This window comes from Anomaloglossus baeobatrachus, chromosome 5 (genome assembly GCF_048569485.1).
Source record: "Anomaloglossus baeobatrachus isolate aAnoBae1 chromosome 5, aAnoBae1.hap1, whole genome shotgun sequence".
NCBI classification, from domain to species: domain Eukaryota; kingdom Metazoa; phylum Chordata; class Amphibia; order Anura; family Aromobatidae; genus Anomaloglossus; species Anomaloglossus baeobatrachus.
In genome coordinates this window covers 564,482,075-564,507,268 of record NC_134357.1, presented here as the reverse complement: position 1 = coordinate 564,507,268, position 25,194 = coordinate 564,482,075, and the positions used below count along the sequence as shown (strand labels likewise).

General features: G+C 43.0%; 1 protein-coding gene across 1 annotated transcript in view; it reads left to right on the top strand.

Annotated features, from left to right (window-relative positions):
* Positions 1-21,390, top strand: part of LOC142313027 (uncharacterized) — a 132,792-nt gene extending 111,402 nt beyond the window's left edge. The window contains exon 13 of the mRNA XM_075352014.1: positions 20,295-21,390. Coding sequence (XP_075208129.1) covers positions 20,295-21,304 — 1,010 coding nt within the window. The 3' untranslated portion in view covers positions 21,305-21,390. The remainder of the gene's footprint in view (positions 1-20,294) is intronic.
* The last annotated feature ends 3,804 nt before the right edge of the window (positions 21,391-25,194 follow it).

The window sequence follows — 25,194 nt, the reverse complement described above, 5'->3', positions numbered from 1 at the left end:
ACATCAGGCAGCATCACACACAAGAGACGACCACCTTGGGCTATCAGCTTCACTTGTAGTTTTTCAGATATCAACTCCTTAACAATAAAGTAAGCGTCGTATCTGCCGGCATTGTGCGCTATACACGTATAGCCTGAAAATTTACCGCTGGTTAGAAACTGAACAAAGTCATGAGTGCATGTTTTACCTTCAAACTCCCAGGAAGGGTGACCATACAGCGTTGTTGCATAAATGTAATTTGGGATGTGCGTGCCTGTCTCCTGCATGCATTCAAAGTCATAAAACATATATCGATCTGTCTCGCCCTTTGGTACATACGGCCGCATGTAGCAAAGATGAGCATCAAATTTATTTAGACGAATGCCGCAAACACTGCAGCGCAATCCTCTACATTTATGCTCGGTCTCACTATTTCTGGGCACAAAATGGTGACATTCATCACAGAATGTTTTAAGTCTGCAAAAAGCTGGATTAACTGCAGCTAGTTGTATGTGTTGGACTAAGCACTCGCTTGAGCGACAATACAGCCGACAAACAGGACACCAGGGTTGTTCTGCACCAGGGCTCTCCACACAACCCTCTCTTTGACAAATTGGTAAATTTGACTATTGTTGATGACCTCATGGAGAGTGCTAGTAATAACTGTGAGATAGAAAAAGCATTTACCAAGTATGTGCACCACAGAAACCTCAGCATTTTCTACCTGGTACAAAACATATTTTGTCAGGGCAAGAAAAGTCGCACGATAAATTTGAACACAAAGTACATGGTTCTTTTTAATAACCCTCGAGATAAATTACAAATTGTAACTTTAGCTCGCCAAATGTACCCCGGAAAAACACGCTTCTTCTTAGAAGCTTTTGAGGACGCCACACGGGAGCCTTATGGGTATTTGCTGTTAGACTTGAGAGCCAATACCCCTGAGGATCTGCGCTTAAGGACAGGCTTGTTTCCACCAGCTTTGCCAGCTGTGTATATTCAAAAGAAAAATACTTCTAAAAAGTGAATTTTACAATAAATCAGACATTCTATGCTGTGTACGCAGTGTTGTAAAGATGTAATGATGTAATGAATCATGCAAAGCGTGATTTAATTATCGCCATTGGAGAGATTGCATTAAACATCTTAAAAGGCCGAATTCCTCTGAAAGAGCGTCAAAAAAATATACTAAAGAAGTGGCGTAAAGCTATAAGAACCCTGAGTGATAAATCACAGCCCATAAAGAAAAAGAAAAACGTCTACTAAACCAGACCGGCGGGTTTATAGGTCCTCTTTTAGGGTTTGCAATCCCGATAATAACAAGTCTATCTCGGGCAAATAATGCAGCATACAGAGAAAATGTATCTAGTCCCCAAAAAAAGTCTAATCAAACTAAGCCCCCCTGTTACAACCAACATACGGCAGAATGTCATTCGCCGCCTTGATGATGAAATTAGTGACATTTTACAGCGTCGTGACATACCTGACGACGTGAAAATTAAAAAATATAGCGAGGTACTACAGAGATACTTGGTTCATGCTAAACATGATGCGATGGAACTATCAACTTTAAAGATCATTAACACTCCTGAGTCTGATCATTGGCAAATGTCAAATCCAGACCCTGATGAAAACAAAACTGTTATTGAAATTGTAAGTCATGTAAACCAGCGATATAAAAAGAATGCTGAATTTTTACTAAACAGACTGCTGCAGAACAAAAATATTGCAACATGGAATGATAAAAGCGAGTTTATTTTCAAAGGCTCTGTAATACCGGGCTCGAACATGTTGGATTTAGTGCGTAATACAACACAGAGTCATGCCTTGACTAACAGAAATTTACCCCAGGGCTGGAATACGTTTATGCAGGCATTGGCCGAGTTAAATATACCGTCTACCATTGTGGGTAACCCCACTACTAGAGCGGTTTTAGACGGATTGAAATTGGCAATCAATGAAGCTAGTGGTGTATCTAAACCTCAGACTCTATCTACACCCCGCCGACCAATTCAATCTCTACATTCTCCATTAGGTATCACACAAGCAAGTTTGATGCCTAAAAAAGGACTCTCCCGATACTACAATCAATGTGGCTCACAATGTAACAGCCAGAATGCTGAAATGTAATGTAATAAATTATTATGTAAGAGAATTAATATATATTTGTATTTTATTAAATAGTGTATTATACTATTGCTTGTAATACTTTTATATTGTTCTGTTTTAATACAGTATTAATTGTAATCCTCTGACATTTTACTGAATGCAATTGACATTTTGATCAATAAAGAATTTAAACTTTTAATGTGTCTGTCTTTTATGCAAACAGTATAACTTTATACTCGGGGAGTTATAAAAACTCATTACTAGCACAGGACGGGGTAATAGTATAATTGGCCATATACATAATATGCCCAATCAAATGTTAATTGTATGCTGTAGTGTAATACACATTCTATAATATTAGTCCTATGAACTAATATTATAGATTGTGAATTACAACACCAAGATTTATCAAAAGCCAATAAATATATCACGAATCAATAAAAGAAAACACATTTTGATACACTTTGATAGATAAGGGGCGTGCTACAGCACAACTTTGACACATTTTGATAGGGGCGGGGCACCTGTCAGATTACTTTTGATGGATCATGTGTAATGCACACTACTGAGGTGTACTGCCATCAGTGGGTGTAGCAAGATGGCCACCACAGGAAGTTCCAGGCACCTGACTTCCGGGTGTACGTCCATGTTGGGACTCCCTGGGTGTAATGGGAGGGGCTGGAACTACGGAGTGAACCAGGGGTGTTACTTTTAGTGCCTGTAAACCAGTTTGCATTCTAGTATACAAAGGAGGGGTTTGATTAATACCAGATATAATGACTTCTAAAGGAGAATAATGAGGCACAGCTAGAGAAAGACATTTAGTGATTCTAGAAACAGCAACAGGCAGTGAATGGGGTCTTTGTTCTTCATTATACCCTCACTGGAGATTAATATGGACTTCCGTACATGGGTTGCAGCCTGCCATCTGGTGGTAGTCCAACTACTTCACACAATTCCTCACAATCTTTTGTATCCTTTTTCCCGCTCCTTTTTTTTTTTTTTTTTTTTAACTAGGGCGATAGCACCTTAATCATTTTTCGGAAAAACAGATTTCTTTTTGAACAGAGAGTGCATAGTGCTCTAATTGGATTGGCCACATCCAACTGAATCCTTTTCCCTCCTCCTCTGCTGTGTAATAAGAACACACTTACAACGTCCAACGTATGAATACAATACCGTTCCTCATACGTCCCTATTTCCATCTTCTTACACAGCAGTGCATGAGTTAATACTCAGGGGAATACGCTGATTCAAACACTTATCTTCCACCTGAACCCCTCCCCCTCTTTTACCGTATAAAGAGGACGCAATTTTCGTATCCAATACGTGGATACTATATACCGTTTTCCATCACGTGTTCTTATTTCTCCGGCTATAAATACGGAAATAGATGTGATACAAACACGGGGGGGAAACGCTGGTTCCCTTATCTCTCTGTTCCAAAAACAAACCAACAATTACAAAATACTGGAAACGCATAAGTCAGCTAGTTTCTGTTCCAATCCAAACAAAATAGCACTCTGTCCTTCCTACAGATCACTACAGCTCTATCGTTTGCTTTTGCTACATAAAAGCTGCAGCTATGTGGGTAATTGCTAGGCCACTGACCCCCCCCCCCCCTTCTTGCTTCCAATGTAAAGACTACGGCAGTGGGGGATTGCTAACCCCCCTTCCTCTTCGCTCTCAGTAGAAAGACTGCAGCTGCGTCCCTGGGCTGTCTTGACCCCCGCTCTGTCCCTGTCTTAACAGCCGGTGGGTGACTGACCCCCCTTCTTTCTGCTAGTGATTCCAACAACTGCAGACAATTAACTCTTTGAGAACTAAATCAGAGCTAAAGCGGAGAAATTACAAGCCTTCTGATCCTATTCCTAATTAATCACAAATGTCAGTCCGCTACATACAAATCTGTGGGTAACTGCTAATCAAAAAAAGCCCACAATTTTTGCCTCACTTACAACAACTCAATAATACAGACAGCCAGTCAGATCCCATGCAAAAGAAAAGACCTAAACTCAAGTTCTCAAGGAGTCTGAGTTCTTCTGTAGGTCACCGGCGAGTGACAGTCTCCGGTGCACTACCATTTTCCGGACCAATGACCACCCCCTTTTGCCAGGTGTCTCTCGAACCACAAGTAGAACAGCACACACAATGTATATGATGCTTACCGCGGATCAGAGGGCGATCAATCCTATCGAGCGACACCTGGATACTTGTGGAGTAGCCCCCAGGCGTCCGGAAAGTGGAAGATCTGACTCACTCTTTTCGGTGGCTCCTCGTTTGGCGCACCAACTGTTAAGGTTGAAATGATTATGATGATGAGACTCAAGCGGTCCCTCGGGATTCTGACTGCTGTTCCAAATTATATTGTCATGTGTGCACGCGAGAGAACGATAACAGACACTATATCGGTTATGGACCTTCTCCATGACGGGCGCTGACCAACTGGTCTTTATTGTTTGAAACTTTCTATAGCTCTTGAAGTGAAGGGTGTAGACAAAATACAGTCCAATCAAGTATCGCAGGCTGGACGCAGGACATATAGAAATTAGCATAATCTCTTCTGGATTGGTCAGTCTAAGTTTTAGGAATTCCTTTGTTCATAATCTTCTTTGGGAGTTGTCCAGGAGGTGGCAGCCATCTTCAAAATTACATGTGCTGGTATATACTCTGTTTAAGGAACATCACTAAATATGCAATATACATCTATACGTGTTAGTAAGGAACAAAAGCATTCATAAATATGTGTTTTAGTTTACATCTACTAAGCTATATACCTGAGTCTATGAAATGGCTGAATTAAGTATTTTTGGTTACTTAATTCTTATCCTCAACAAATCAACCCCTTTACCTGCTCCCAGAAGGGGACTATCCCTGGACAGGACCAGAATATGTGTAAAATGGTGCCCGGGCTCCCCCCGCATCTCCAGCAACAAGCCGGTATAGAGGGGTCTAAGCCATGAAGGAAGTCTGGAGTGTGGTACCAAAACAACAAAATTTTGTAGATATTTTCTTTATATAATGTGCATATTAATGTCTTGGCGGCATTACCCCAAATTGCTGTCCATTCCCGAGGAAGAACCCGCCTTCCCAATAGAGACTCCCATTTCCGCATATATGGAAAAATCCCCTCAGGCCCGTCCCGAAGCTCAGAAAGCAACATGTACATTTCCGAGATCAGACCCTTGGTGTCCGTGCCCCTTCTACAAATTTTTTCAAAGTCTGTGGGAACCGAGACCCCGCCCTGCCAAACAAGGAGCCAGCCAAGTCTCTGATCTGCAGATATTGGAAAAACTCGATTAGAGAGGGAAAATTTATCTCTGAGAAACTCAAAGGAATGGATCTGCATTGTGCTTCCATCTATAATATCTGCAAATCTGAAAAGGCCCGCCCTGAGCCAAGGGTGCACCATGTCTGACTCCAAACTACTTGGAAGCAGGGGTTGGTATATAAAGGACACCAAAGGGGAGCAGGGGGACGCCAGGGGAAATTTTCTAATACAAAATGCCCAGAGGTCCCTAGTAAACTGGATCGGTCCAAGAAGAGGGGGAGTGAGCCGCATCGGGCCGGGGGCCATAGGAGCGCATTTGGGTGTATAGGCGCCAGCCAGAGTTTTTCAATTTCGGGCCACCTGTTGTATGCCCAAAGGGACATCCAGCAGGGGATCCTCCTGAGATAAACTGCCCCATAGCATTTTAGAATGTCCGGGACGGAAAGCCCTCCCCTGTCCCTACGGGCCATCAACACCTCCCTGGCCACCCTATGGCGTTTATTACACCAAAATAATCTCAGAAAAACTGTGGAAAGAAAGCGCACATAGGGTCTTATCTGATAATAAAACAGATGTAAGAAAATAGGACAGGTGCTCACCTGTTGCAGTTGTGATAGGCACAACTCCTTAAAAGCAGAAGCAAATGAATGCAAAGGTGGTCAGCCGCAGCCCCGATGTAACCGTAGAAATCACAGGTTAGGTAGAGAAGTCGGGTTAGATGCTGCGCTAAAAACCACGATTCCAAGGAATATTATGAATTATTTTCTTATCACAGGTCAACGCGTTTCAAAGGCATCTCCGCCTTCTTCATCAGGACAAAGAACCGAAAAGAACAGCATAACACATGCTGCTGCCAGAGGATACATATATACCACTGAAGAAATTAGCCACGTATACAGGGATGACGTCAGCTGCCCGGTGACTAAGCGTCACGTGGAGCAGACAGGAAGAAGTGAAAAAAATTGTACCACTTTGTATAAAATGAAAAAAGGTCAGTAGCGTGGGAAAAAAAGCATTGGGCGTGCGCAAGTAAAATTCGCTGTATAGAGGGAAGCCATATGACAGTGAAGGTGAAAAAAGGTCAGTTTTTTTCCCACGCTCCTGACCTTTTTTCACCTTCACTGTCATATGGCTTCCCTCTATACAGCAAATTTTTCTTGGGCACGCACAATGCTTTTTTCCCCACACTACTAACCTTTTTTCCCCTTCACTTGCCATTTGTGTCTCCACGCACATATATAATTTTTTTAATACGGTTCCCTTGCATTTTATACAAAGTGGTACAATTCACGATCAGGCACTGCATGTCTTTTTTGGGTAAAGAGACATTTTAAAATGATACACTCCCTTTTTCTAATCCACAAGAGCACTGCCTTTTTTTCATTATTTTTTATTATTTAATACCATTCACTCATAATTATTAATTTAATTAAATAGTCAATACACCAAGTATAGTCATTCCTTTATTTTTCTAACGATTTTTTTCTCAAGGGTTTTAATAATATTAACCCATTGCACCACACTTTTTTCAACTTTTCTCTCCCTTTTTTTTCTTTTTCTTCACTTCTTCCTGTCTGCTCCACGTGACGCTTAGTCACTGGGCAGCTGACGTCATCCCTGTATACGTGGCTACTTTCTTCAGTGGTATATATGTATCCTCTGGCAGCAGCATGTGTTATGCTGTTCTTTTCGGTTCTTTGTCCTGATGAAGAAGGCGGAGATGCCTTTGAAACGCGTTGACCTGTGAAAATAAAGAAAAGAATTCATTACATTCCTTGGAATTGTGGTTTTTAGCGCAGCATCTAACCCGACTTCTCTACCTAACCTGTGATTACCAAATGAATCTCAAGATAGCTGCTTGGAGGGCCTTTAGTTCCTTCATTAACACCTTAACCGGAAGGGTTTCGAAAAAATATAGAAGTTTGGGAAGCAAGCTCATTTTTACCAACACAATGCGTCCCATCCACGAAAGGGGTAGGGGCATCTATTTACTCAAAGGGGCCCTCAGGACTCTGAAAAGGGGGGAAAAGTTAAGGTTATAGAGGGAGTCATAAGTAGATGTCAAGTTGACCCCCAGGTACTTGACCGTATCTGTCTTCCAACGGAATTTAAAATTCAAACGCAAATAATCCAGGGCCAACGGGTCGAGCTTCAATGGCATTGCCTCCATTTTACTAGAATTGATCTTATACCCCGAAAGGCTCCCATATACACCCAAGGTGCGCATTAAATTTGGAAGGGAAACGTGGATGATAGTGAGTGTAATGAGAACGTCGTCGTCAAAAAGCGAAATTTTGAACGATTTGCTCCCAACCAGGACCCCCAGGATGTCCGGGTTGCTCCTGACCGAGGACGCGAGGGGCTCTATACAAAGCGCAAAGAGGCAAAGAGAAGGGGAGACAGGGGGCACCAATGCCTGGTGCCGTTGGAGATGGTGAAGGGCCTAGAGATGTAAAGGTGGAGTTTAATAGAGGCAGTAGGGGCACTGTAAAGAGATTTTAAAGCACGCATGAAGCCACCCGAGATCCCGAAGACCTCCAATGTCGTGAAGAGAAAATCCACGCGAGGCGATCAAAAGCCTTTTCCGCGTCAAGAATCAACACTAGCGTCTGTTGTTTCCTCTGATTCGCCACGTCCACCAAATCTATGACCTTCCTGGTGTTGTGATCCCCTGACGACAAGGGACAAAACCCACCTGGTCTTTGTGCACGAGTTGGGGCAACCAACATTTAAGCATAGCTGCCAAAAGCTTGGTGAACATCTTCAGATCGGAGTTCAAAAGGCTATTGGTCTATAGTTTGCACAATCCAAGGGATCCCTGGGTGGCTTGGGCAGGAGGATTCAATGGGAGTGTAGCATGGATGGTGGGATAGGGTTACCATGGAGAAAGGAATTAAACAAGGTTGCCATGTGTGGGAGAAGCTCCGCCACAAACACCTTTATAGTAAAAGTAAGTTAAGCTGTCCGGGCCTGGCAACTTCCCGTGGGGTAGGGTCTTCAGAACTTGCTCCAGTTCTATAGTAATCGCCTCGTTCAAAGCAGCGGCTGCTCCGCTAGGCAATGACGGGAGCTCAAGGGCAGAAAAATAGTGCCCCAGCACCATGCAAAGCCATGCCAGAGGGGTCCGGGAGATTATAAAGCTTATTATAATAGTTGAAAAAAATGTCAGCTATTGATGCGGTATGATAATGGATATTACCCTTTTCGTCGCGCAAAGCCTGGGAACATGAGGACGTTGCACGCTCCTTAAGTTGATGAACAAGTAGGGTGTGAGCCCTGTTACCCCTTTCGTAGTATCTTTGTCTAGAAAAGGTTAGTAATTTTTCTGCTCTACCAATTGCTAAGTCTCTCAACTTTTCCCTGAGGCTAATGACTCTCTGGAGAACAGACAGTGATGGGGAAGCCGCCAGTCTCCTCTCCTGTAGCTTAAGTTGGGCCGTTATAGAGTCCTGCTGACTTGTGGCTCTCCTCTTAGCCCTGGCGCATTCTAATGCAGAGTCCCCTCATCACCGCCTTGTGGGCTTCCCAAAGCGTTGCCGGCGATGAGACCGAACCCGTGTTCAACTGGAAAAATTCAACCAGCTTGTTTAAAGAATCCTTAATGTCGGGATCCTTGAGCAGAGATTCATTAAGGCACCAGTGGTGGGGCCTGGATCGAGGACCATCCCTCCTAAAATCCACTGTGAGAGGGGAATGGTCTGACCAAGTAATGGAACCCATTTCCATCCTCTCAAGACGCCCCAGCAGCGATGAGTCAATAGAAAAAATAGTCAATTCTAGTGTGCGTCTGATGTGGATGCGAAGGAGAAGGCCATCTCTCCCTGGTGATCCACCCTCCAAGCGTCGTACAAAGCCCCTGATCTAATGAGCTTACAAAAGTCCCTGGACAAATTTCTCAGAGCACCCGATGGGGGATGTCCACCCACAGAAAGCCTGTCAGCCACCTCCAAAAAAGGGATGCTAAAGTCGCCCCCCAACACTGTCGAGGCCGGCGCTAACCGACCTTTTAGTGCAAGAATTTTCTTAAGGAAACGTATCTGCCCTTCGTTAGGTTCGTAGATATTGGCCAGTATATGTGGGTTTATCACTTATTTCAAAGAAATAATCGACCTAATAAGGCAAGTCTTCTCTGCTCAGTCACCACAACCCCTTCATATAACTGACCACTGTCCCTCCCCCATAAACTTTCTCCCCACCATCACCGAAGTAGAGCTTTCACGTCTTCTCTCAAAAGCGCACCTCACCACCTGCGCACTTGACCCCATCCCATCCCACCTCCTCCGCAACCTCACCACTATCCTTAACCCATCTTTTCAACCTATCTTTAACGACTGGTACCTTCCCCTCTGCCTTTAAACATGCAACAGTCACACCTATTGTAAAGAAACCTTCCCTCGACCCAACCTCTACTACCAGCTACCGCCCCATATCACTACTCCTGTTCACCTCAAAACTCCTGGAACAGCATGTCCATGCTGAACTTTCCTCCCACCTCTCATCTAACTCTCTTTGACAACCTACAGTCCGGCTTACGTCCACATCATTCTACCGAAACTGCCCTGACTAAAATCACAAATGACTTACTGCCAAAGCTAACAAGAACTTCTCCATACTCCTACTTCTAGACCTGTTCTCAGCCATTGATACTGTCGACCACTCCCTCCTATTTCAGATCCTCTCTTCCCTTGGTGTCAGAGATCTTGCTTTCTCTTGGATCTCTTCATACCTTTCCAACCGATCTTTTAGTGTCTCCCATTCCCACACAACCTCTTCATCCCAGCCTCTCTCTGTTGGCGTCCCTCAAGGCTCTGTCCTGGGACCCTTACTTTTTTCTATCTATACATTTAGCCTGGGACAACTCAAAGTCCCATGGCTTCCAGTACCACCTATATGCCAATGATACTCAAATCTACCTCTCTAGCCCAGATGTCACATCTCTGCTGTCCAGAATCCCGGAGTGTCTGTCTGCTATATCCTCCTTTTTCTCCAATCGCTTCCTAAAGCTCAATGTGGCCAAAACTAAACTAATCATCTTTCCTCCATCTCACCTATACTCTCCACCTGATCTATCTATTACAATAAATAACACCATGCTCTCGTCAGTACCCAAAGTTCGGTGCCTCGGAGTGACCTTGTCCTTCATACCACATATCCAATCCCTCACCACCTCCTGCCATCTTCAACTCAAAAATATTTCCAGAATCCGTCCTTTCCTCAATTCGCAATCTACAAAAATGCTAGTGCATGCCCTCCTAATCTCCCGCCTTAATTACTGTAACATCCTCCTCTGTGGCCTCCCTGCTAACAGGCTCGCCCCTCTCCAGTCCATCCTTAATTCTGCTGCCCGACTAATCCACCTCTCGCCTTAATATCACCCCGCTTCTCCTCTCTGAAAGTCCCTCCACTTGCTCCCAATTTTCCACCGTATCCAATTCAAACTACTAACACTGACTTACTAAGTCGTCCATAATCTGTCTCCACCGTATATCTCTGAACTAATCTCCCACTACACTCCAACACGTCACCTCCGGTCCTCCCAAGATCTCCTCTCCTCCTCTCTCATTCGCTACCCCTCATGCAACCGACTCCAAGACTTCTCCCGAGCATCCCCAGTCTTCTGGAACTCACTGCCTTAACACGTCAGACTATCTGCTACCCTTGCAAGCTTCAAATGGAACCTAAAAACTCATCTGTTCAGAAATGCCTATAATCTACAATGACCTCACCGCCTGACCACGGTGCGGAGCTGCCGCCTGACCACGGTGCGGAGCTGCTGCCCAACCTACACCTTACCTACTGTCTCCCCCCTAAAAACCTATAGAATGTAAGCCCGCAAGGGCAGGGCCCTCTTCCCTCTGTACTAGTCTGTCTACTGTAACTGGTATATGTATTCTGTATATAACCCCTTTACATGTATAGCACCATGGAATTAATGGTGCTCTATAAATAAATAATAATAATAGTCTGCATCTAAAAAGGAGTGATCACACCTTGGAGAGCTGTTGCACCAAGTGGATGACATGAATCATGGCTGCAACACGAAAGATGTCAATTGAAAAAAAGGAGAGGATTATCAAACGCTTAAAAGAGGGTAAATCCTCATGCAATGTTGCAAAAGATGTTGGAAGTTCACAGCCAGATGTGTCTAAAATCTGGACCAAATATAAACAACATGGGAAAGTTGTTAAAGGCAAACATACTGGTAGACCAAGGAAGACCTCAATGCGTCAAAACAGTAAACTTAAAGCAATATGTCTCCAAAACAGGAAATGCACAACAAAACAAATGAGGAACGAATGGGAGGAAACTGGAGTCAATGTCTGTGACCGAACTATAAGAAACCGCCTAAAGGAAATGGGATTTACATACACAAAAGCTAAAGAAAAGCCATCATTATCACCTAAACAGAAAAAAACAAGGTTACAATCGGCTAAGGAAAAGCAATCGTGGACTGTGGATGACTGGATAAAAGTCATATTCAGTAATGAATCGTGAATGTACATTGGGCAAGGTGATGATGCTGAGACTTTTGTTTGGTGTCATTACAATGAGATTTATAAAGATGACTGCCTGAAGAGAATGTAGATTTCCACAGTCATTGATGATATGGGGCTGCATGTCAGGTAAAGGCGCTAGAGTGATGGCTTTCATTACATCTTCAATAAATGCCCAAGTTTACATTGAAATTTTGGACACTTTTCTTATCCCATCAATTGAAAGAATGTTTGGGGATGATTAAATAATTTATCATGATGATAACTGAATAAACATCCTCAGAGCCAAGTGAGTCCATAATTTTTGCCAGGGTTTGTATTATAATAATAATAATAATCTTTATTTCTATAGCACCAACATATTCCGCAGCGCTTTACAATTCAGAGGTTTGTATACAAACAATCATAAGTAGCCGTTATGGAAGATGCAAAAATATAAACAACCCTGCTCGTAAGCGCTTACAATCTACAATGCGGTGGAGGTGACACGACACACAAGTGCTTATTTACAATGATGGTCCAGCCATCTCGAAGAAATGGAAGATAGATAAAGGCTACATGAGCCGGTCACCAGCCAATCTTTGTAATGCTTTTGGATGTGGTGGAGTTTGAGAGAGAATTCAATGCTGAGAAATAGTGGAGGGGATATACATGAATTGGCTTTGATTATGGATGGTGACCACCGTAAAAAGATGTGTTGTTAGGGAGTGTTTGAAGCTGTGCAGTTGTGGATCGTCCTGGTTTCTTCGAGCAGATATTCCAGATGATTGGTGCAGCTCGAGAAAAGTCTTGGACCCGGGTATGGGAGGTTCAGATTTGTGTGGATGTTAGTCGAAAGTCGTTTTGGAACGTAGAAAAAAAGAGGTAGTTTGATAGAGATAAGGGTGGAGAGGTAGAGGTGCCGTGCTATGAAGCGCTTTGTGGGTGAGAACAAGAAATTTAAATTGGATCCTATAATTTAGGGGCAGCTAGTGCAATTGTAGCTGCAGCATCCCTACAGAGACGCCAACTTACTCACTGCTGTGGCTGGGTCGTGTCCTACCCCGCACTCTCCCAGCCATTCACGTGTGCTGCTGTCTCCTTCCCCTCCCGGGGCCTGTACACAGAGCCCAGGTCTCCCAAGAGTGTGCTTAGGGCGTGCACTCCGGCCCTCCTTTTAAAGGGCCAGTGCACAATTTCCTGAAAATGCTCAGCCTATGGCTGAGAAGCATTACACCAAATGCTTAATAATTACATTATACCAAATAATATTCCAAATTATTATGCAAATTGGATTTAAGTGTCATAATGATTATTTTTTTTTTTTTTCAATTAAACTCATTGATGGTATTGTGTGTAAGGGTTCTTTGGATCACTGAAATCAATCTCATATACCTGTGATAATTAGTTTGCCAGGTGAGCCCAATAAAAGGAAAACTGGATGTTCCACAATATTAAGCAGGCCACAGTTTTCAAGTAACATGGGAAAGAAAAAGGAGCTCTCTGCTGCCGAAAAGCATCAAATAATGCAAAGCCTTGGATAAGGGATGAAGACATCAGTTACTTCACGAAAACTTTAAGCGTGATCATCATACTGTGAAGAGATTTGTGGCTGATTCTGGGCACATACGTGTTCATGCTGATAAAGGCAGAATGAGGAAGGTTTCTGTCAGGCAAGTCCATTGGATTAAGATGGCAGCTGTTAAAAAGCCATTACAAACCAGCCAATAGATATTTGAAGCTGCTGGTGCCTCTGTAGTCCCTCAAACCTCAAGGTGTAGGATCCTTCAAAGGCTTGCTGTGGCGCATAAACCTACTCTTTGGCCACCCCTAACCAGTGCTCACAAGCAGAAACTATTGCAGTGGGCCCAGACATACATGAAGACTATCTTTCAAACATTCTTGCTTACTGATGAGTGACGAGCAACCCTGGGTGGTCCAGATGGATGGAGTAGTGGATGGTCCAGATGAATGGCCACATTGTCCCAAAATGGCTGCGACGTCAGCAAGGAGGTGGAGGAGTCATGTTTTAGGACGGAACCATGGGGGGACATCTGGTAGACCCCTTTAGAGTTCCTGAAGGTGTGAAAATGACCCCTGCAAAGTATATGTAGCGCCCCTGACAACATAAAAGTGCTACAGGGAACTGCATCCTGTCACCCCAGGGTGCAGGGCCTACCCCCCATGGTTCCAGGTTCCCATCAACAGTGTCGCTGACATCCACACTACAAATCCCAACCATACCTCACACCAGGCCCGGACAGACACACCAGTGGGTTGGTCAAGTTGGAGCATGGCCACCCACCTAGGGGTCAGGCAGACTGGTGGGAGGGGAGGAAAAGAGTAGTTCAGTGGTAGCCCTCAGAGTGAGGAGCAGGGGAGTTGGAGCTCCCAGGGAGGCGACAGGTTGGGTCACACACGGTGGTTCGGGACCACAGGAGTCGGAGACTGGTATTAGGAACACTGGACAGGAGTGTAACAGACGCAGTCTAGGAGGACTGTTGGCACCAGAAAGCCCAGCCACCTTACCGGTACCGAGCACGGCGAGGTACAGGACCCTAGATCAGGGAAGAGCTTCAAGAGCCTTGGTAATTAACCTGTGGAGGATAGTCTCTTTATGAACTTTCCCCAAGAGCTCAGAGATTGGAGGCACCAGCACACCGTGGGAGATAGGATTCTCCAAAAGACGCAACCCACTAAAACCCCAAGTGCCAGCCACCAAGAGCACAGCTGCAATACAAACAAAAGCTTCAAGCCGAGGGGCCAAAACGGTCAATCAATTTGTGCACGGAGGCAGGGCTCCGGACTTACCAAGTGACACTGGTGTGAGCGGGACCTGGATGGACTCCCCACCCCCCCCATAGAGACTGCGGTGCCTAGAGACCTTGGTTTACCATCTGTGTGTCTGTTTAATCCACCTGATCCAGCACCACGACTACCGCAGTGAGTAATCTGACACCTGCACCCTGCTTTTCAAGGCCAAGCCACCTGTTTACCAAATCCCCACTGTCCGGGGCCTTCCTTACCTGCTGAGGGACTGACACCTGACTGCCCCACACCATCTGCCCCGGTACTCCCTTCGGCAGCGGCGGTACTCCTCTTTACCGCAACCCGCAGGTGGCGTCACAAACATTCATCCCCTGTAAATATCCCCTTACATTTGAAGTGGCCGCAAGCCCCCAGGTCCGGAGACTCTTGAGCCACAGCAACCCCGGATCTGAGCAGTTTGACTGCTGCTGGGGCGGCACATATAGAGTTTCTGACCGACAACTTTCTTCCATGGTACAAAAAGCAGAAACGTGCCTTTAGAAGCAAAATCATCTTCATGCATGACAATGCACCATCTCATGCTGCAAATAATACCTCTGTGTCATTGACTGCTATGGGCATAAAAGAAGATAAACTCATGGTGTGGCAACCATCATCCTCTGACCTCAACCCTATAGAGAACCTTTGGAGTATCATCAAGAATAGTACATAACATATCCCTATAAAACATTTCTTTATTAGCTCAATTAAAATCGCCCGGGTAAACCGAGAAGTACCAAAAAATAAGGGAAACACAATGTGATGTGAGGTAGTCGTAAACCTTCTGAGGCTGGGGCAGTAGGGTAGGTGCCAATTAATATTGCATTATCATTTCCCTATTGATTCCCTGTTGTAGCCCCTGCCTACCAACCGAGGGTATGACACCCTAACTTATCTGGGTGCCCCCGTTCCACGTCGGCTCACCCTCACCCCTGGATCTAAAATTGAGATGCAGAGTTTACGCAGCCTTGAAGGAGACTCTAGTATTACGATCAAGTCCTCTGATAAAGGGGGCAACATTGTGATTATGGATTCTACTAAGTATAAAAACATTTGTTTGGACATTTTGAATGATGAACAAAACTATGAAAAATTGATGTTCAATCCAATGTCTGGTTTCAGGGCTGAACTCAAATTACTGCTTGAAATGGCACTCAATAACAAGATCATAGATAAAAATGAGTTTGATTTTCTGTTTCCTCTGTTCCCTATACTATCTACCTTTTATGTATTACCTAAGGTACATAAGGGCTTGGACCCTCTGAGGGGACGCCCCATCGTTTCGGGCGTTGGGGGTCTCACTGAGAAGTTGAGTATCTATGTGGACAAGATACTGCGCCCATTTGTAGTGTCCCTTAATTCTTTCCTGGGGGATACCACTGAATTTTTGAGGAAGATAGATGATGTCTTCCTCGAAGATGGCATGATCCTCTGCAGCATAGATGTTGAGACACTCTACTCCTCGATCCCGCATGATATGGGGATAGAGGCGGTGAAATACTATCTAAACTCGAGAGGGAATCATCTGGCTGCGCATAATAATTTTGTGATTCAGACTCTTCGTTTTTGTCTGACTAAGAATGTCTTTACTTTTGGGGGGAAGTACTTCCACCAGCTCAGGGGTACTGCGATGGGGAGTTGTTGTGCCCCATCGTATGCCAACCTTTTCCTGGGCTGGTGGGAGGAAACCACGGTTTTTGGAGGTAATCTTGACACGGAGGATGTAGTAATGTGGGTCAGGTTTATCGACGACATCTTTTTGATTTGGAAGGGCCATGAGGATGGTTTTAAGGAGTTTGTGGGTTCACTGAATGTTAACAACTTGGGCCTCAGATTTACTTTTGAAATGCATCCCAACAGACTGGCCTTTTTGGATGTCCTGGTAGAGAGGGGACCTGAGGGTAAACTTATGACAAGCACGTATAGGAAAGAGACATCATCCAACTCACTGTTACGGTGGGAGAGTGCGCACCCCAGGTCTCACAAGAAGGGCATCCCAAAGGGCCAGTTTTTAAGAATGAGACGTAATTGCTCTAGCGATGAGGCCTTTAGAGCACAAGCAGTGGATCTAACAAAATGGATGAAAGAGGCTATCCTACGAAGGAGGTAGAGAAAGCCTTCAAATCAGTATGTCAGATGGACCGTACAGATATTCTTAATCCGAGACCTAAGAGTAAAGGTCTGAGCGAGCCCTTAAGGTACATTACCACATTTGATAATGGGGCAGTAGGTTTGCGTAACATTCTCTGTAAGCATTGGCCAATTCTAAAAATGGATCCGATTGTTGGTAAATACATACCAGATCATCCCTCTATAACGTACCGAAAAGCGAGATCTTTGAAGGACAGATTGGTCCATAGTTTCTTCAGAGAGGACAGACCATCGTGGTTGACTTGCGGGATAAGAGGCTGTTTTAAATGCCATAATTGTAAAAACTGCTTCCTCATTGAGGAGGGTAAGACTTTCCACAGTCGGGTTGGCAATAGGACATTTGAGATAAGATCATTGATTACGTGTAGAACTAGAGGAGTCATATATAGAGTGACGTGTCCCTGTAACAAACATTACGTTGGAAAGACCATTAGGGAATTAAGGAAAAGGGTTGGTGAACATAAGAATGATATCAGAAATAGGAATGACACCCCGCTGGCTAGGCACATTAATGCATACCATGATGGAGATGAGAACTGTATTAAAATAATGGGCATAGATCACATCAGATCACCACCAAGAGGAGGCAACTGGGACAAGTTGATACTCCGTAAGGAGTGTTTTTGGATTTACACACTGGGCACCATGGCCCCAAATGGCCTTAATGAGCAACTATCTTTTACCCCCTTTTTAGGTGCACTGTAGTATGTAGGTTTAAATAGGAGGGCCAGTCGACGGTGAGTGGGGGCGCCGTGGGTATTGTACGGTGCTGACCTCTGCAGTAAGGTAGGGAGAGTATGTAATGAGTGAGGGTCAGATTTAGTGTGCACTTAGTTTCCCTTATTTTCCTCCCTTTTTCTCTCCTATCATGGTTATGGGACTTTTTTCAGGGAAATTTTATATATGAAAAAAAGATTGGATTTGTTCTAAACCCTCTATGTTGACAGTGGTGGTCTGTCCTCCGTTTAGGTTTACCTGACTGTGGATACATCTCTATGAGTCAAATACAACAGCGAGATGTAGTTTGTTCTGCGCTCCTACTCTGTGTTAGCAGAGGTACTTTAGGATGATTTCTGTGGCAAAGGTGTTGTTCGCCATAACATCACTGCATTATATTGGTGTATTTTTAATATGAGGAGTTTTTCGTACTGCCCTTGATGGATTTGAATAACGCTGTGAATAGGTCTTGTACTTATTCACTACTGATGTATTTCAACGTTGGAGCGCAGGCATTAATAGAGCAATGACGCGGTTACTTGATACTTGTTCCGGCTTGCGTTCCATTGTCCGGAAGTAGCGTCACCGGATGGGTGGCCGGCACTATATGATGATGTGGTCGGCTAGTTAAGATGACGTACTAACTTCCGGTATCGGGTGGTTCCGGTTGTGCGTCACATACCTGAATGGGGTGTACTGCGCATGTGCGCGTGATATAAGATGGCGCGCCCCATGACGTCTGCAGCGCGGCACATTTTTTAATTGAATTCATATGGAGGACGTGTCTTGGTGAGTGTTCCCGATATGGGACTATTTTCCTTCTATGATTTTGTAAGTAGCGGTGGATTAATATAGACTTGTCTGTTCTAGTGTGCGTTCAGAAATGGGCATTTGATATGGCCTAGCACCAGGATTTAGAGGACTTGTTTCTTTGGTGAGTGCCTTCTTTGGGTTTTTGATACTCTGATACAATGGTGTCTTTTTAGTGGTGGACTTATGGTGATTTCTATTTCATTTTCAGTCCAGCACTGGGGTTCCACCGGGGATGTCTGCCCCTATGATCGTGGAATAACCCTAATATTTGTATTACTGACTTCCCTGAGGAATATAATGAAACGCGTCGGAAGTTATACATATACATTGATGGAAGTTTTCACCTGTAATGCCTAAGTAAACCGAGGAAGCAAGTACACTCGATACATGAGGATCGATTTTCCAGGTTTGCTGCATGAACTTAGCCCGCTTACAGTTGGTGAGACCTTTCCCTTTCTGTTGACGGAACCCCTTGGTGAGGAGGGTAGTTCCTTGAATGGTTAAACAGGGGGTCATTTGGGTCTCCTTGTCCATGGGATTTGCATGGGCAATATTATGTGTCACATACATTGATGTTGATCCCTGAATAGCCTGAGCCTGAGACTGGGTGTTTTTGCGTTTACTCTACACCTGTGTGATGGTCTGTGTAAGGCTGTGATCAAACATCAGATGTATATTTTTTGTTTTTTAGAAATATCACGATCTCCAGTGACCCTGTTCACTTTTTAAATTGAGGTATTAAATGTTAAGTTTTATATTAGTGTCTCCTAGGAGATTTTTGTAAGTCCAGACCTTGCTGTTAAAGTATTTCAGTGTATGTGACCTCCTAATGCTGCAAATCCCACAAATGAGTGTTTTCAGTTCTTTAAAACATATAAAATGTTTAGAAACTCTACTGTGCCTAATCATTTGGAACAGTGCATTTTGGGGTTGTTTTTTTTTAATTTTGAAGATTATACTGTTATCATTGGTAGGTTTCTTCAATAAAATTCGATGTATACTCTAACGGATGATGACTTTTATTAGACTGACTGTCATTTGCACTTACCATTTAGGAAAATCAGCGAAAAATCTCATTTTCATAATAATTTGGATCATGGTGTATGTATTTAAGGCACCCTCCCATTAAGGAGCAATGCGCAGGCACCTTCCTTAGTCAGTGTCTCAGTTTTCTAGCTAGGTGTCACGTCCCATTTATCCCTGAGCCAGTTTCCTGTACCTACCTTCCCATAACTATCTATTCCTGCAATAACCCCCACTTCTGTCCTAACCTGCCTGTCCAGCCTGCCTCAGTCACCCCACCTGTACCTGAGTCTGTCACCTGCCCTTGGGGTCAGCTGCCTCAGTCCCGATCACTATCCTGGGAGTGATACCTGGCGTTTGCCTTGCGGTGAGCGCTTATTTAAGTTCCTCCCTGTAAAGGGTAAGCCCGGGTCCCATTATGGTCCTGTGGGTCCACTACCTCCTCTTCCTGCCTATATATTGGCCACAAGCATTACAGCAATGACTGACACAGAGCTAGTGTCTGAATAATGATTAGCCAGATAGGTGACCATGGCTGGAGCATTAAGAATGGACTGGAGAAGGAAAAGTCTAGTGAGGTCAATTAATAGAAAATTACAGTAATCAAGGCGGGAGTGGATCAGGGCCACAGTGAGAGTTCTTGTTGTTTCCATAGTCAGAAGGGGCGGACTCTACAGATGTGGTGGCTGACTCTCTGTGACATGAACCCAGGAAGATGCTTAATTTAACACTCAATTGGGAAACTGCTAGAGCCGATCCTGGTGGCCTAATATCATTATTTAGTAGTTTTTGCTCTGTGGTCTTTGGTTAGAATACCACCAACATATTAGTGAATTATCAAATATTGAAACTTGACTTTTATTCATTTTATTGAACATTTTATATAATTTAAGACAACTATTTCTAAGTTTATATTATTGAAAAAGTAATAATAGTGTTATTCTTGGCAGGTGACTGTATTAAGGGATCTGAGGGATTTCGGGCATCTTCAGATTTTCAATCATATAATCTTGATATGCCACAAGACCCAAATGAAGAACATTACGTTATCCCAGCTGTATCCTCAGTGCTTCACAGCAAAGATCTACCATCTGATCCTATTAAACAGATCCTATTTTCTGATCCATCACAGGCTACTAAGGAAAATAAAAGTCACATAAGGGATGTTACAACTATCAAAGGAATGAAGATATTTTCTTGTTCAGAGTGTGAGAAATATTTCTATTGTCAATCAACCCTTGATGTACATAAGAGAAGTCACACAAAGGAGAAGCCGTATCCATGTCCAGAATGTGGGAAGTGTTTTGCACAAAAATCAAAACTTGTTAGACATCAAAGAACTCACACAGGGGAGAAGCCATTTTCATGTTCAGAATGTGGGAAATGTTTTGCAAATAAATCACATCTTCTTAGACATCAGAGAATTCACACAGGGGAGATGCCATTTGTATGTCTAGAGTGTGGGAAATGTTATAAACTGAAATCAACTCTTGTTACACATCAGAGAACTCACACAGGAGAGAAGCCATTTTTATGTTCAGAGTGTGGGAAATATTTTAGAAAGAAATCAAGTCTTGTTAGACATCAGAGAACTCACACAGGGGTGAAGCCATTTTCATGTTCAGAGTGTGGGAAATGTTTTAACCAGAAATCAAATTTTATTAAACATTGGATAATTCACACAGGGGAGAAACCATTTTCATGTTCAGAGTGTGGGAAATGTTTTAATCAGAAATCAAGTGTTGTTCAACATCAGAGAATTCACACAGGGGAGAAGCCATTTTCATGTTCAGACTGTGGGAAATGTTTCAATCAGACATCAAGTCTTCGTACACATCAGAGATCTCACACAAGGAAGAAGCCATTTTCATGTACAGAATGTGGAAAAAGTTTTGTGTCTAAATCACATTTGGTTAGTCATCACAAATGTCACATAGAGAAGAAACCATGTCTATGCTGAGATTGTAGGAATGCTTTTATTTCAAAACAACTCATGTTAAACATTAAAGACCTCACATAAGTGAGAAGATATTTTCATACCCAGAATGTGGAAAATGTTTTATTTTAAAATAAAATTCTCTTAATTTTTTATAACGTCGTGTTACGTATAAAGAGGAGAGGCCATATTCATGTTCTGAATTTAAGGAATATTTTTCCCCAATTGAATACTATAATAAAATCAAAATATATTTCACACCTGTGCGCGGACTATTTTATATTAATATATACAGTGTATGAAATACATATACACTATATAAAGAAAAGTATTAGAACATCTGCATATTAGACCTACAGGATGTTTTTGGTCTCCTATTCTAAATCCACAGACAAGCAAGAATGGGAGTTTGTCTGTGGAAAATATTCAGATGAGCATTTGTGAGGGCAGACTAACTTCTCCTTTTGAGCTGGAGCAAAGTCATGCTGCAACAGAAAACGGCCTTACTCAAACCGCAAATGCAAAGTTGTAACCATTCAATTCCCAAAATGTACTGGTATGATAAATTAAGATTTCACTTCCTTGGAAGTATGGGTCCGATGTAAATCCCTGAAAAGCAGCCTCATAGCATTATCTCTTTTGCACCAATGTTTACATTTGGCATATGCCTGCAGGCAGGTAACTATCTCCTGCCTGACAGCCCACACCATGACACTGTGGGCACACTGCTTTTACACAGAAGTGAGTCCCAAAAGGTAGTTAGCACGTTCAGTTATTGGGTCAGCAGAGCTGGTGTATATTTCTGGAGCAATGTACGCCACTCAGGTAGTTTCAATGTTGATAGATTTGTTGGGTTGGCTACTCCAGGCCCTCTGCCACCCCAGCCAACACAGTTTAGTCCACTTTGGACAAAAGACAACACTTTTGTGTGACTTTAAGTTGGGCAAAAATATTGGCACATTTCTAACATGTTTTTCTGCTAAAAACATCTTGATGAATTTTCACCAAATTTCCCTTTCTTGCCTGGGCCCAGATGCATGACTTTACATTTACCCTATTAATCTTCACTTGCTCTTTCTCATTGCAAGCCTCCCTCCTCCTTAAATTCTTCTGTAAAGATTACTTTAATAATTTTACATTATCCTCTGCTCTTGCGGTTACTCTCTCTTGGAAAAACTTTTGGGCAATAGGTTTTGTGATTGGACGTTGATCCAGAGATCTTGTCTGATTGTGGAATGTGGAGTTAGGAAGGAATTTTCCCCTAATATTAAACAATTAGTGTCTGCCTTATGGGGTTTTTGGCTTCCTTTGGATCGACATGTTAGGTTGTGGGTTGCGCTTGATGGACCTTCAACCTAAAAAACTAAACTTGCAACATGAAAAGATATAAAACGATACTGAATTGACACACAATGAGACCACTTGGGCTTTGCGTAAATATGGTTGGGAGGACTGATTATTTCTGACCTACAGAACCAAGATAAGTGGGTGAGATCAGCTACAATAGTCTTTGAAGCATAGATATGAGTTGGGTTCTGGTTTGGTTAGGGAATCTAAATCAGGGGTCTTGTGGTGAAAGGTGAACTTGTAAAATATGGTCAATTTTAAAATTGAAAGACTTAGAAAATATATGAAAGTGCAAGGCCTCATGGCTCCTTATGTAGAGCTGTAATAATGATCCAATAGTGGACATATACATGACTCATTCAGTACCACTTGTGATGTGTATATAAAGGCACTCAAAGTTGTTTTTCCATGAATGTCAACATCTTATTGTAAGGATGACCATCAGATTACAATTTTAATGGTCCATGGAAACCACCTTGGCTTTGTAAAAAATGTTACTCAATGGCATAATTTGGATTTTAAGTACATATGATTGATTATAATTAGTGTTGAGCGAGTATGCTTGTCACTACTCGGTACTCGCACGAGTATCACTGTACTCGGGCTACTCGGCGGGTACCGAGTAATCTCGCGATACTCGTGCTGTACTCGTGGTCTTCATCCCTGCATGTTGGCGCTCTTTTGAGAGCCAGCCCTCATGCAGGGATTGGCTGGCAGACCACTGCAATGCCACAGCCCTGTTAGTTGTGGAATTGCAGTGATTGGCCAGCCCTCACAGCATGACCGTGCCTTTAGCCCGACACTTCCCCGCTCGGCTAAGCCCCCTCCCGCACTCCACTCCGCATGTATATATATATACACACATACACACACACGCACGTTTTTTTTTTTACTTTACATTTTTATGGTTTCTACATGCTGCCGGGGGTCATTTCAGAATAATACTCTGGTCTCCCATAGGATAACATTGGGCTCGGTGCTCGGGCCGAGTACACGAGTATCTTGGGATGCTCGGCCCGAGCCTCGAGCACCCGAGCTTTTTGGTACTCGCTCATCACTAATTATAATGTTTATATCTGTCCAGAGAGACAGAATGTTGGGTTAGCTTAAGATAAGTGGTTAGATGGACGTCAGTACACATTTTGAAGCACGGCTAAGAGCTGATCGCAGGTCTAGCTAGGGAAACCAAAGCGAGTGTCTAGGTGCAAGGTGGACTCACAAAATTTGGTCAGTTTTGAAGGGTAGGTCAAAGCCTGTGAAAATATGATAGTGAACATTTTTATGAGGGTAAGATCTTATTTATGCATATTGTATGGATGCGTAATAATGAACCAATACTAGCTCATTCGATACTTATGTTTCTATAAAAGCACAATTTTTTTTCATTTTCATGTTAGTAAAAAATTATTCAAAGGACAACTATCAGATTATAATTTTATCAATGGAAACCAATTGGGCTTTGGATTAATTTTTGCTAGATAAGATATGATCTGTTAAATGTCTTTGGGGCCAGATCTAGAGATGTTAGTATGGGTTGGGTAAGGAAGATATACAGAATAGAACAAAAAATCTGGCACTGCATTGTTAAGATGGATAAGTGGGTAAAGAAGAGTTAGTTAGGTACATTTTAAATAGACATCTTATTGTGCTTGAGTTAGGTAGTGGTCTGGTTGGTCAAACCTAGGAGATACTACAAATAACTGGCCAATTTTGTAAGACTAAGTAAAAATGTACAAAAATGTATGCCCATTCATCTCAGTGAAAGTTGTAATGAGAGTAACGCTTTATTACGGATCCTACAAAGTTCTTTTGACTCGGTCTTCAATAACAGGACTTTTTACAAAGTCACACAAAAATAAAGATAAAAATTCTGTACTATACAATTTATAGGGTTTGAATGTCTCTGTGCATGGGCCCTAAAACATGTGGGGAAACTGAAAAAGCAATGGTCCATAAAAAACACATCCACTTAGATCAAGGACCAAAAATGCAAAGTATTGGAGACTGGCATTTAAGACCTTCCCCCAACTCTTTGACATCCTGATACTCGTTATTGAAGATGTGATCTTACAAGTATGGCTGCCGAAGTTTCACACCATAGAAAACATTTTTTTTTCCCATAAACATTTTTATTCATATTTAGTAACCTTACAAAGCAAAAAAAAAACAACAATCAGACATTGAATCAATTACAAAGAAAATATCAGGATGCAATATTAGACAAACATAAACCAACATGCTGCATTATATCTTGTAAATACCAGTAACGAGAAATATAAAGAAAGTGGAGGACAACTTATCAAAAGAGAAGCTAAGAGGAAAAAGAAGAAAGAGCTAGAATTAAGTGAAAAGGAAATAGACAAGAGAGCAGGGGAATAAGGGGAAGAGGGGGAAAGTGTGTGTGGGGGGGTGTCCACCATTTACCAGGCACCCGCAAGGGTGCAGACTTGCAGTCTCACCTCCTAACTAGGTAAGGACAACCTCTCAAACTCTGCCGAATCCCGAAACATAATCCATTCTTGCCATGTTACATAATAGGAGTCCATATTTGCTTTTTTATCTGCTGA